This window comes from Cnephaeus nilssonii (genome assembly GCF_951640355.1).
Source record: "Cnephaeus nilssonii genome assembly, chromosome: 22".
In the NCBI taxonomy this organism is placed as follows: domain Eukaryota; kingdom Metazoa; phylum Chordata; class Mammalia; order Chiroptera; family Vespertilionidae; genus Cnephaeus; species Cnephaeus nilssonii.
The window spans coordinates 15,462,203-15,475,570 of record NC_137093.1 but is presented as its reverse complement, the minus strand read 5'-3'; the positions used below and the strand labels follow the sequence as shown (position 1 = coordinate 15,475,570).

The following is a 13,368-nucleotide window of genomic DNA, read 5'->3' as shown; positions in this document are numbered from 1 at the left end:
CGAAGAAACACTCCTCCTTGTCCTCATTCTCTCAGGAAAGTGGCTCCTGTTAACAAGTTATTTGAATGTTTACTTTGCCTTGACTGCTGAGCAGTGGTGTGTCAGTTCTTACCCTTGAACCAAGTGAGAATTCAAATAAACCAAAAATGTTTTCACACAGACGTCCCCTTTTGAGCGGTACCAAAATATCCTCTCCCGTTTGTAAAAAGGAGGTCGGCAAGAAAAAAAATTGGAAAGGCAGCCCATGAACTGATCGTCCGTGATTGGGATAAAGTTGAAATTGCTACTTGTAGAATTTAGAGTATCTAGAATAGAGAAGTAGGCATTTTTAGCTTTGCTAAATTGCTGTGCTCTCTGTGTATTAGAGAACCCCCACAAACACAAACCTCCCCTTGACTGCCATTCATCTCCATCAGTTCTCCCTATTATTCTGCTGCCTGTTGATAGCAAAGCTCTTCAGGAGTCTTCTGTGCCTGCTTTCTTCGTTTCCTCCCTTCCCATTCTGTTGTGCACCCACCATCAGTCTCTAGTCCCTTCTTTATTGAAACCACTCTTGTCGGTATCTCCAGTGTTTCCATGATACCTTTCTGGTGGTGTCTCATCTGACTCTACTTCTCAGCAGTGTTTGAGAGAGTTAATGGCGCCTCTAGAAATAATTTTCTCCTGGGATATAATATTCTCCTCAATTTCTCCCAGGTTCATGGATGACTTCTCTTCAATCCCCATTGCTCCTGTCTTTCCCCCTCATCAGCCTCAGCGGTTGGAATGTCCCAAGGCTCCTACCTCGTCACCTCTTCTCTCATTTTCCTTTGCGAGAGCTCATGCAGAGCCATGGTTTTTACAGGTCTAACATCTACGTTTCCAGCTCTGACGTACTCCACAGCTCCACACTCCTACATGTGATTGTCGATTGACGGTAGTATTGAGATGCCTAATTGGCTAAAACAGCCCTGTTGACCGTACCCCTCTTTGTCATCTCCCCCTCTCCAGTCTTCTCCATTTCAGTAAACAGAAAGCTATTATTTATTCTGTTAAACCACAACTAAGTTATTCTTGGCACATCTCTTTATCTCACAGCCTATATCCAAGCCTTCAGCAAATTCTGTTGGTTCCATCTTTAGGATGTGTTCTGAATTCACTTACTTTTCACCACCTCCACAGCTGGCTCTACCCACCATGTTCTTATCTCTCTCCTGCGTGACTACCTTACTCTACTTGGTCGCCCTCTTCCATTTCTGCCCACTCCAGTCTCGTCCCTACCAGCCAGTGATCTTTTTAAAGTTTAAATGAGAGCCCATCGTTCCCCTTCTCTAAGTCCTCTAAGGGCTTGCCATCACATTGGGAATAAATTCCTAAATCATTTTAAAATTTATTTTTTAATTACAGTTGACGTGCAATATTATATTAGTTTTAGGTATACAGCATAGTGATTAGACACAAACACCTTACAAAGTGATTACCCTATTAAGTCTAGTACCCATCTGACAGCATCTAGTTATTTACACTATCGTTTTACTATATTTACCTATAATGTATGGAATGTATGTTGCTGTACATTGCATCCTCAGAGCTGTTTTTAGAACGAGCAGTTTATACTTCTTAATCCCTTCCTCCTTTGCACTCAATTCCAAAATCTGTACCATGGCTTTCCAAGCTGGATGGGATCTAGACCAGCTTTGCTCTGTGCTCTTTTCCTGGCTCATCCACTCTCACCACAGTGGTCTTTGGATGTTCTGCACATTTGCTAAATAAGCTGCATCCCCAAGGCCTGCACTTGGTGTTCAATTGGAACAATCCATGAGCCTGAGTCCCCATGTGAAAAAAGGGAAGAAAACCACTAGTTCCAATCTCATTAGAGTGGTTGTGAAGATGAAGTTAATATAGCAAAAAGCACTGAAGTGGTGTCTGACACATACTAAAGCACTATATAAATGTTTGCTATTATTTTGTTGTTTTCTGTTCTTTCTGCTTTAAAGGACAGTAGAGGAGGCATGCATTTTGATTGTGTTGAGTTGTAGATGCTTGTGAGACATAAACTCACTACAGGCTGTGAATGTATTCATTTGGAATGATGGATTCTGCATAATAAAAGGTCTCCCAACACTTTGGAAGAATGAGCAAACCTTCTAACTATAATTCAGAGCCTAGGGATTAGTTTGTCAGTTGGGAAGAAATGAATCATGCTCACAACTCTATTGACGATTCGGATCAATGAGGCCAACTCTTTTTGTGGTTTAGATTTTCTTTTCTTTGAATGTGTTTCAGTGAGCCAAGGCCTGGGTTTTGCTCTGGAAACCTGTCCTGCCGCGTCCATAATCTGGCGCTATGCATCCGGATCCTGGTCCCTTACAGACACTGCTGTATATCACTCTTTCCCTTCTGTGCTCCTCTGTGAGTTCAGGTAAGACCAGAAGAACCGTAGTGTTTTAACCGAAGCGTGTCCTCTTCTTAATCTTAAAACAGCAACCTCGACTTCAGTATTTTGCTGGTGGTGATGGATTCTAAAGACATTTGTAAAATTTGGCCAAATTTTAAAACTTTGATTAACTTAGCAATTTAAGAATCTTTTAGTAGTGCTTCTTGGGCATTAGCAGGCCTTCCCATCATTGTCCTTGTAATTTATGCCTTTTATTGCCTTAAAAATAAATATTTCGTAATTGTGCTTTTTTCAGTAAGAAGATATGTTTCAAATTTCTGAATTTTGGAAATTATAACGGGAATAAAATGCTGACTACATACCACCAGAAAGAAATTTTAGTATCAGCATGTAATAGTATTCAACTTGGAGTAAGAGAATTTGGTTAAAATCCCAGCTCTCATGACCTTGTCTAATTTGTTACCTAACTCCGTGGGTTACTGGAAAGCTTAAATGTGTTTGTTGTTAAGTGTGTACAGTAAGCCTGAGCCTAACAATGGCCCACAGGCATTTCTTTTTACTTTAGATTTGTGTAAAGATGTATTATGTTATACATTGATGTTTACTCATTAAGTAATATTTCTTTTCCTCTGTTAAATACACTGTACAACTGTATTAGATTTAGTAAGGGAAAATTGAATTAATGATTTTAGTACTTTTTTTTTCTTTTTGCTAAACAACAACCTCAGATTTAGTAGAGAGGCACTTAATCTTCATTTCTGATAAAATATCCTGTAAGAATAGAATCAATAATATATTGGTGTGGTTTTTTTTAAAGTGTTTTATTCTACCAGAGTAATAGCATTCCTGCCCTCTGCCCTCTTTTTTTTTGGGTAGAAGAGAGAGCTCTGTTTTGATACTTACGTGTGTGAACATCCTCTCTCCCCCCAAGTTCTGGGAGAATAGACATAACAAATGAAACTATTCCAAATACCAAATAAAAATAGTAAGGTTGCTGCCCTATTGAGCCTTCTGTCCAAAAAAAGGATAGACTTTGTAGTCCAGTGTGGTTTCCTAACTTTCTACTTGTGCTCCCTTAAAAGTTGAACATTATTTTATATTGAAGGGGATAGGTAAAGAAGTACTGTAGCCTTATTTATAAAATAACTTGCTCTTAAAAGTCAAACCCTGTTGGTAACATGGTAGAGATTTCTTTTTAGTTTGATAGTCATTGCCACTTTTTCAGAAAATCAACTTTCATTTCTTAAAAGCTACTTCCTTAAATGAGCAACTTGCCATTTCTCATTTATATCTTAAGGATTCTTATCTATTGCACCCTGATTGTTAAGTTGTAGGTTAACATGCTGCCTTTACTTCTTCCAAAAAATGGGCTTTTAAGACTTCCTAAAACTTTTACAAGCATTAGGAACCATAACATATATAGATAAAGCAAAGGATTGCCTGTAGTTACGTAGATTGAGATGAAATGTCTTTAATGTACTTTCTTTCTCATTCTCCCTTTCCTTTGCACCTGGGGAATGTTCCTTTGTAGACTTGGCACCTTATTTTATTTCTGAGCCACTGTCTGCTGTCCAGAAACCTGGCGGACCTATAGTTCTACATTGCTCTGCTAAACCTGTGACCGCTCATATCACGTGGTTGCATAATGGAAAAAGATTGGACAGAAACTCGGAGCAGATCAAGATTCATCAGGGGACTCTGACTATTCTTTCTCTCAACCCCTCCCTTTCGGGTTACTACCAATGCATTGCCAACAATAGCGTCGGTGCAGTTGTGAGCGGCCCTGCAACGGTATCCATTGCAGGTGAGTTGGATTTTGTCCCTGTTTTCCATGGGCTTTCCTGAAATTACTGTCAGCGGTTGCACTTTGGGGTTGTGGGAAGAGCATGGGTTTTGGAGGAGGACACACGTGAGTTCTCATCCCTGCCTTGACGCTTGCTGTGTTTAACGTGGGGGAAATGTATTTGAACCTCTGTGAGCCTAGCCTAGGTGTCTTCTGTAACAAGGGTACGGAAGTGAATTTTTACATGGATAGGACAGTTTTCTAAAGTGAATTCTGAATTTCTTGGTATTTAAAAGTCCTTAATAAATAAAGCAAAGGATTGCCTGTAGTTACAAAAAACCTATTGTCTACTTTGATCCTCAGTTTTTTAATGTAGTTCTTTATCTTTCTTTTGCATCTAATTGTTTTATTTGCCTGATCACTGAGTGATTTTAATTTATTTAATTGAAACCAGGCTAAATAAACAGGAGAATAATAACTGACTGTAAAGAAAGGAATGTTGAGTGTTGAACTTAGGGAAAATCTGGACTTCGCAGTTTTCTTAGTAAGCTTGAGCCTTTCAAACGGTGATGGCTTCCAGCAAGGGAAACCGTCTCTGCAAGGGCACCCCTATTTACAGAACAAATCTGGATTCCCCAGGAGTAGTGAGTTTGTCATAACTGAGAAGAGCAAATGTTTGTGTAGAGCTGTGACCCGTGGATCGCTCCAGGACACACCACTGGAGAGCGGGCGAGTGGCAGGCTGCCGACTGCACGCAGCACTGGCGGTAATAGAGGCTTCCCTGCAGGCTGCGTCAGTGGTAACTTACACGGAGAGGGCAGGAGACCGAGTCAGTATATTCAGATAATCCACATGCTATGCAGCTTTGTTTTTCCATGTCCTAGGTTGAGTATGAGTAGCTGCAAACAGAATAATGATGCATAGGAAAAGTCAGTTTTGTTTTAAATATATTTCTATTGATTTTAGAGAGGAAGGGAAAGGGAGAGAGAGAGAGAAAACACACAATAATGAGAGAGAATCATTGATCGGCTGCCTCCTGCACACCCCCTACTGGGGATCAAGCCCTCAACCCGGTATGTGTCCTGACCAGGGATCGATGCTCAACCACTGAGCTATGCTGGCGAGGCAGGGGAAAGTCAGTTTTTGATGGACTGGATTGAGAAGGATCTATCTTGACAAAATGGAAACAATTATGCTTTATAATTCTCCCTAATATTTTAAGAGCGGTTTGCTTTTCTCGATGTCTTCGGGAAAGGGTGCCAGGGCTTAGCTCCAGCCTCAACCATGCACCTCTACCCCAACTGCTCTGTGGGGTAAAAAGATCATGCTACCCTGTGAACTGGGTTAGCTGCCACCATCAGCCTTGCTGCAGGTGCTGTTTTTAGTTTTTAAATTTCCTTTGGGTAAGAAAGTTCACATTTACATTTATTGATTCTGTTTATTTATTTTAGTTCTTGGTGATTTTGACTCATCCACAAAGCATGTTATTACAGCAGAAGAAAAAAGTGCTGGTTTCATTGGCTGCAAGGTACCGGATAGCAACCCCAAAGCTGAGGTGCGCTATAAAATCCGGGGCAAGTGGCTGAGGCATTCTACAGGTGAGAGTTTTCATTAAAAGCCAATGGCACCCACAGGCCAAAGGTTCATTAAAGGACCTGCTGTTAAGCTCTGTGTGCTGGGGATTGTGGGTACAAAAAATGCATTGCCTACGTGTTCTCCACTCTCAGAAGTCAAGGGGAGGAGACGAGAAGAAATGGTTACATTACAGAAATGATTACAATCTGCCCTGTGCTCACCCTCTCCACTCCTTCAGGTCCCTGCTCAGGTAGACCTTCCTCCTAGAAGACCGCCCTCTGGGCCCTTTCTAGAGTCTATGCTCTGCTGCTCTGTCCTCTATATTCGTCTTCATTTCCCCCAGAGCTTTGTGTTGTACATGTGTTGGTTGGTTGGTTGGTTATCTGCCACCCCCACTCCCAGCACTGGACTGTCAGCTGCATGAGTTCGGACTTTTGTCCTCTTTCTTCATTGCTCTGTCACTTGTGCCTGGGCCATCGTTGGCAGGAAATAGGCACTCAATACGTGTTCATTGAGAAAAATAAGGAATGAATAGACATGACTGAGCACTGGTGATCGGTGCTACAGGTGCAGATTTGCCCAGGGTGGTGTAGCTGGTCACTGAGTCTTGGTCTAACTGCTTCTCCTGTCTGTGTTCCCAACCAGTGATCTGTTGTCCAGTGTTTCCAATGGGCTTGATTTTGTGGCTCTAGTACTACTGACCTTTTCTTCTTTGCCTTGACTTTTCCTTTCCTTCATTCATGAATTCTCCTCAATTGCTTATTTGCTGCTAGTCTTGTGCATAAATTTAAAGCAGAACTATCAAAATTGATTAGTTTTCATTGGTGTCCTTTGTAAAGAGAGAGGCCTAACTGCATTCCTTTCCTTCCTCAGAGAATTACTTAATCCTTCCATCAGGAAATCTTCAGATTTTGAACGTATCCTTAGAGGACAAGGGATCTTATAAATGTGCAGCTTTTAATCCTGTCACACATGAATTAAAAGTCGAACCCATTGGCCAAAAGCTCCTTGTGAGTCGTAAGTATTTGGGAGAATATTGGTAACTAGGAGGAGCCCTTGGGAGCATTCCTCATTGGGAAATGAGAGTTCATTTTTCTCTTAGATCGTGTTTGTTTACCATAAGAAAGTCTTATAAAAAATTAAATACATAGGTGTATAATAGAATCGTATTGAACATGTTTTAATGATTATTAGAGGAGAATTTTGATTAAGATGACAGAGTGCAATACATGTAGAGAACTTTGCCCTTTGCTCAAATAAAAATAAATTATAGAGAAAATATAGCTTGATATTAGCGGTGATCAAGTTAGGGGCTGTGAATTATGAAAAAATAGGTATCTGTCCTCCTTCCTACCTGATTTTTAGCTTTCATACCTGACTTTTACAATAAGGTGCTTCAGTTGAGGTAGCCCCAATAGCCAAAGCTTAGTGAAGTAGTGGTTCCTGTCCTTCATTCCTAAACTGCTAATTCAGAAGTAGCCCGAAAGGATCACAAACTCTCTTCATTTTAATTCTCAACTACAAATGATTTAGCTGCCAGATAGGACCTTGTAGTGGAAAGAAGAATAAATGGGCAGGTGGGAAAGCTCACAGAATTGCTAAGGAAGAGATGGGACGTGATAATTTTTTGTTTTCTCTTTTTTCCAGGCTCTTCTTCAGATGATTTTCACATTCTTCACCCCCGCCTTTCACAGGCGTTATCTGTGCTTTCTCATAGTCCTATAACCCTGGAGTGTGTGGTGAGTGGGGTCCCAACTCTTCAAGTGCACTGGCTGAAGGATGGTCAGGACGCGGTGGCGGGAAGCAATTGGAGGAGGTTGTATTCTCATCTTGCCACAGATAGCATTGACCCAGTGGATGCTGGAAACTATTCCTGTATGGTGGGAAGCAAGTCTGGAGGCGTAAAGCACGTGACTTACATGGTTAATGTCCTTGGTAAGACGTTACTCAGTGACCTTTTTTCAAGTCAAGCTATTTTCCTCATCTAACTGATGTTTGAATGGAAGAGCTATTCATGAACTATAAATGAAATGGGGGCTATCAGGAAACACCTACAGCAGCAGACAGAGCAAGCTCCATTTTCCTAATGGACTCCTGAATCAGGTAGTCTTTCTGGGTGTCGCAGGACAGTTCACCTGGACGTTCTTAGGAACCTCATCCCAACCTGGTTGCATAGCACAGAGCTTGTTTTTCTCAATGGCACGGAGGAAGGAGATTGGATTTCAGTAGGATGGAATACGCTGGGCTACTATGAGGTGTACTATCCAGTAATAGTAACCAAGGCAGAGAACTGACTAGAAAATGTCATCTCAAAAAGAAATCTATTTCATTTTCTTTTCCCTTTTGGAATGCTTTCACTATATCTGGCTCATAGAACTTGCATTAGTTTCACTTACATTTCTATATCAACTCTATCTCAAAGCTGTTCCTTTCTCTCAGCTGCCTGTCTCACTGTCATGTGTAATAGCAGAAAATGTTTTCCTTTATCAAAGCAGGTTTTCATGAAAACCGGAAAAAATAGGTGGTAAATGGTTTCATACTTAATACAGTTTTTGTAAATCTGCACATGTGTAATTGCAGCAGTGGCCTGATGAAGGTTACACTGGAATTAATGTAAGTGTATAGCAAATGGGCTTTAAGGTTTAATGATCGTTAGGACTGTATTAATACGCATAATCATTTAATTTGGGCATGTGTTACAAATGTCAGTGCATGATTTACTTTGTTTAGGTAAAAACTCACTTGATGGATATTAAAGGAAGTTTTTTGGCCAGTATACACCTAAGCTCAAGGCAGAATTGGCTATAAAAATAATTTAACTTCTGAATAAAAGTTTTTCTGTTTTGGCTCTTGTTTGAAAGCCAGGGAAACTATTACTTTATTTCAAACAAATCACCTGAAACTAATGCTAAGAGAATCCCCAAATTAGAAACTCTGTATGTGTATGTGTGTGTGTTGGGGGAGTTAAGTGGGTGGAGAGAGCTATAAAAAGAGATTATAACATATTAGTAACATATGGTTTACCCTATGAAAGGAAAGTTAAAATACATTTCTAATTTTTTTCTTGACCACAGCAGATGGGAGAATGTGAGTAAACAATCCAGTTTGGTTTTAACTAGTTATTGGTAGGGAAGATTTTATCTGACTCATGTGATAACTTACATTTCGTTTTCAGAACATGCTTCAATTTCTAAAGGACTGCAGGATCAGACTGTGTCTCTGGGGGCCACGGTACAATTTACCTGTGAGGTTCGTGGGAACCCATCCCCCAACCGTACCTGGTTTCATAATGCACAGCCCATTCATCCTTCCCCACGACATCTAACTGCGGAAAATGGATTGAAAATCAGTGGTGTTACCATGGAAGACTCTGGCCTGTATCAGTGTGTGGCGGATAATGGGATTGGATTTATGCAGTCTACTGGGAGACTTGACATTGAAAAAGGTAGTGTTTAGGTCATGTGATTAATTATAGGAAATCCTACTTTTCAGACAAGCTTTTGTTATGGTTGAAATTTAACTAAAGGGAATGATCTCGTCACCATCACAGAACTGCTTCATGTTCCTTGATCTTTCCTAGTTGCAGATAGGCATGTCCATGAAGCAGCCTTATTAATCAGCTCATCAACAATTTTTTTAAAAATATTTTTCAACAGATCTTCCCAAGGTCTTTCTGTAGATTCTTGCAATTTCAGTTAAAATTCTAATCAGAATATTTTGAGGACTTTGACAAACCGATTCTAAAATTTATATGGATGATCAAAGGCCCAAGAATAGATAAGACATTCTTAAAAAAGAAAAAAATGTGGGGTACTTGCCTTACCAGATATTAGAACATATATAAAAATCTGGGGTAATCAAGACAGTGGTATTGATGCAGGAACAGAAAAATAGACTCTTGGAACAAGACAGAGATCTTCAAAAAGACATTTGCACTCAAGGACGTGACTTCGGTGGCTTTGCAGAGCACCAGGGGGTAGGATCTCCAGGTCAAGTTTTGATGTGAAATAATTGTCTAACGAAGTAGAGAAAAAGAAGAAAGTACATCTCTAACTCATACTGTATCCAAAGTAATTCCCAGTGGGTTAAAGATCTATATAGAAAGTCAAAATGGCAAAGTTTTTGAAGAAATCAAAGAAGAATGTCTATATGATCTCAGTACACTTTTTAACAAGGTATTTCAGGCTAATATTTAAAAAGATTGATGACTATTGAAATTAAAATCTCCTAGTTATTAAAAGATACCATTAAAAATGAAATGAAGCTGGGAGAAGATACTAGTAACATAGTAACTAACAAAAGAACAGTATGTGGTATACGCAAAGAACCCTGAACCATTGCAAAAAATATAAATGATCTAATAGAAAAATGGACAAAAGACTTTTCACTAAGGAAAAATATGTGACACATAAACACGTGAAAAGATGTTCAGCGTCATTAGTGCTCAGGAAAATGCAGGTTATGACTAGTGAGACTTAGCATTTAACACATAAGAGATACAGAGATCTGATAGTACCAAATTCAGAGATCTGACAGTGGCAAATGTTGATTGGCCCTCAAATGCAGCAAGTTGGACTAGAGAAAGAGAAAGATATGTTGGAGAAAATGTCATTTGTCATCAGAATTCCATTGTAGGCATACTTTAAAATAGTCCCAAGGCCCTAACTGATTTGGCTCAGTGGATAGAGTGTTGGCCTGCGGACTGAAGGGTCCTGGGTTCGATTCTGTTCAAGGGCACATGCTCAGGTTGCTGGCTCAATCCCTAATGGGGTTGTGCAGGAGGCAGCTGATCAATGATTCTCTCTCATCATTGATGTTTTATCTCTCTCTCCCTTTCTTTCTGAAATCAATAAAAAATATATTTTAAAAAAGAAAAAATATAGTCCCGACAATACCAGGGACCAAAAGCAAAGAGTTGGTGCCACTTTTAGAAATAAAAATGTTCATGATATGGTAGAAAGTATGTTTATCAACTTGTACTCAGAACAGAGTTTTCTTCCAAGCTTTTGTTTTTAAAATCCTTATCCAAGGATATATTTTCATTGATTTTTTTTTAGAGAGAGGAAGGGAGAGAGACAGAAAGACAAAGATTGATGTGAGAAAGAAACATTAAGCAGTTGCCTCCCACACTTCCCTGACCAGGGATAAAACCTGCAACCTAGGTATATGCCCTGACCGAGAATCGAGCCTGCAAACTTTTGGTGTATGGGAGGATGCTCCAACCAACTGAGCCACCTGGTCAGGGTTCACAGGCTTTTAATAATCAGACTAGAGGCCCGATGCACGAAATTCGTGCAAGAGTAGGCCTTCCTTCCCCCTGCTGCCAGTACCGGCTTCCCTCTGGCACCCTGGACCCAGGCTTCCCTCACAGCTCTGGCTTCGTCTGGAAGGTTGTCCAGAAGGATGTCCGGTCTAATTAGCATATTACCCTTTTATTATTATAGATTGCCTAATCCTATCTCCCACCACCAGAAATTGACTATTTTCATGAAGGAATAGTTTTTTTTAACCACTTTACACCTTTTTCATATTAAAGTCTGAGGTTTTGGCTTCACACGGTCTATATTTTTAGTGGTCAAGTGTGTACAGGATACCAATTGGAAAGCTCTCTGCAGATTATATACATTCCTTTCTTTCTGAAGGACAGGAAATCTGTGTGGGAAATGTCTGGGACTCCACAACTATGAAAAATCCTACTTTTTATTGGTGTTTTACTTGGTGCAGGTTGAGAAGAGAATTAACAAGGGAATTGTCTTTGTTCTACTCATTACTATCCTGACTGTATCACTACTTGTGTGTGACATTGCAAACACTATTTTGGTGAACGATCGTGTTCCTCACACTCTTCTGCATGTAAAACACTGTATAGAAACATGTATAAAGGAGATGCTTCTGACTGCCATTTGCTCACGACATTGAGAACTTTTACACAATAGGATGGAATTATTTTGCACTGTTAATACTATAATGTTCTTAATGTTTTTTTTATGTGAATGACTTTTTTAACAGACAGTGGGCTCAAGCCAGTAATCATTACAGCCCCAGCGAGTATGAAGGTGGCAGCTGGAGACTTTGTGACTTTGTCCTGTAATGCCACCGGAGTGCCAGTTCCGGTCATGCGCTGGTATGACAGGCATGGATTGATAACCAGCCACCCGTCTCAAGTCCTTAGATCGAAATCCCGAAAGTCACACTTACTAAGACCCGGGGGCTTTGACGCCGAGCCTGTCTACTTCGTCATGTCCCGAGGTGGCTCCAGCTCACTGTACATCCAGGCCGTCACTCAGGAGCATGCTGGGAAGTACACCTGCGAAGCCACGAACGAGCATGGCTCCACGCAGTCGGAAGCTGTCCTCACAGTGGGTGAGTTGCCATTGGTGTTTTCTTTTCCAGGTGAATGATTTTCTGTGATAACAGGAGATAAAGTACTTTAAAGTAGTAGCTTAATGAATCCAGCAATCTCTAAAGATATGTTTTTCCCTGATGACAGTGATAGGTAGAACTGTAGTTTTTGGTATTTGGCCTTAACACAAACTGGCTGAACTTTGGTCTCCATTTCTGATGTGTTTGCTAAGCTTGTAGTTGTCATATGGAAGCTGTCGTTGGGAAGCTCCAGATATGACCTGTGGGGGAGGAACAAACTTCCCTCTATCCTCAAGGCTGGTCTAATCATCACACAGACAGGAGGCAGATTAGCAAGAGAAAAGAACCAAGTTTAATACATACATGTGTATGGGAACCCCACATACATGAGAGAGCCAGAGACCCCACATGCAGGAGAGGTTCTGAGACAGAAAGGGAACATGGGTACATAGGACACCCAGAGCTAGGATGTGGGAAGGTTCCGGGGGGACTTCATAAGGTCATGGCAGGTGATAGAAGAGCAGACCTTTGTGACAGAGTTTGCCCTGCCCTGTGGATAGTCAGAAGAGGCTGTCTCTGCTCATCCCTCATGGGCAAGGCCTCTGATAAAATTCTTCCAGGTAGTGAGGGAGGGGCAGAGGTTTCTCTAGAGCCGGCAGCTACTGTTGCCTTAAGCTCAAAACGGTCTGCATATCACTGCGGCACATCTTGGGGCGACTCATCCTAGACCCCACAGACCTCTTTTCGTGACGAATGCTTCTGGTTTTCTGAAGGGTTGGCTTTCATACAGCAAGTGTAGTCCTGGTACTCTCAAACGATGCCTGCCTGTGTGTCCCCCATCTTATTTGTTATTTTTCTAATGGGGTGTATAATATTAATTCTGTGTATTTTACTGATTTTTTTTTTGTGGTGACTTAAAAACATTATCTAGTTTTTGAAGTACTGGTAATAGAATATCAATATTATTAAAATTAATTCAAATTTGACTAAATTCAAACCTTACATCAGTAAATATTTAAATTTTTTAAATTTCATTTATCGATTTGAGAGAGAGAGAGGAAGGGGGAGAGCGAGCGAGCATTCATTGGTTGCTTCTTGTATGTGGCTCAGACCAGAGATTGAACCCACAACCTTGGTGTATTGGGACAATGCTCTAACCAACCGAGCTACCCAGCAGGGCCTTCAGTAGATATTTAGAGCAGCATTCCCAGCACATAGTCAGTTGAGTGAGATTGTCACCATATTTGTCATGTGAGAGTAAGACTCTCAC

At 40.6% G+C, this 13,368-nt stretch overlaps 1 protein-coding gene across 3 annotated transcripts in view; it reads left to right on the top strand.

Moving 5' to 3' along the window:
• CDON (cell adhesion associated, oncogene regulated) overlaps positions 1–13,368 on the top strand; it is a 76,035-nt gene that overhangs the window by 31,690 nt on the left and 30,977 nt on the right. For 2 of the 3 annotated variants that reach the window (XM_079763199.1, XM_079763200.1), the window contains exons 2-8: positions 2,266–2,401; positions 3,909–4,181; positions 5,612–5,758; positions 6,609–6,752; positions 7,383–7,670; positions 8,911–9,180; positions 11,745–12,098. In XM_079763199.1, the coding sequence (XP_079619325.1) occupies positions 2,326–2,401; positions 3,909–4,181; positions 5,612–5,758; positions 6,609–6,752; positions 7,383–7,670; positions 8,911–9,180; positions 11,745–12,098 (1,552 nt within the window). In that variant the 5' untranslated portion in view covers positions 2,266–2,325. The remainder of the gene's footprint in view (positions 1–2,265; positions 2,402–3,908; positions 4,182–5,611; positions 5,759–6,608; positions 6,753–7,382; positions 7,671–8,910; positions 9,181–11,744; positions 12,099–13,368) is intronic. The other variant, XM_079763201.1, reaches the window with a different exon arrangement.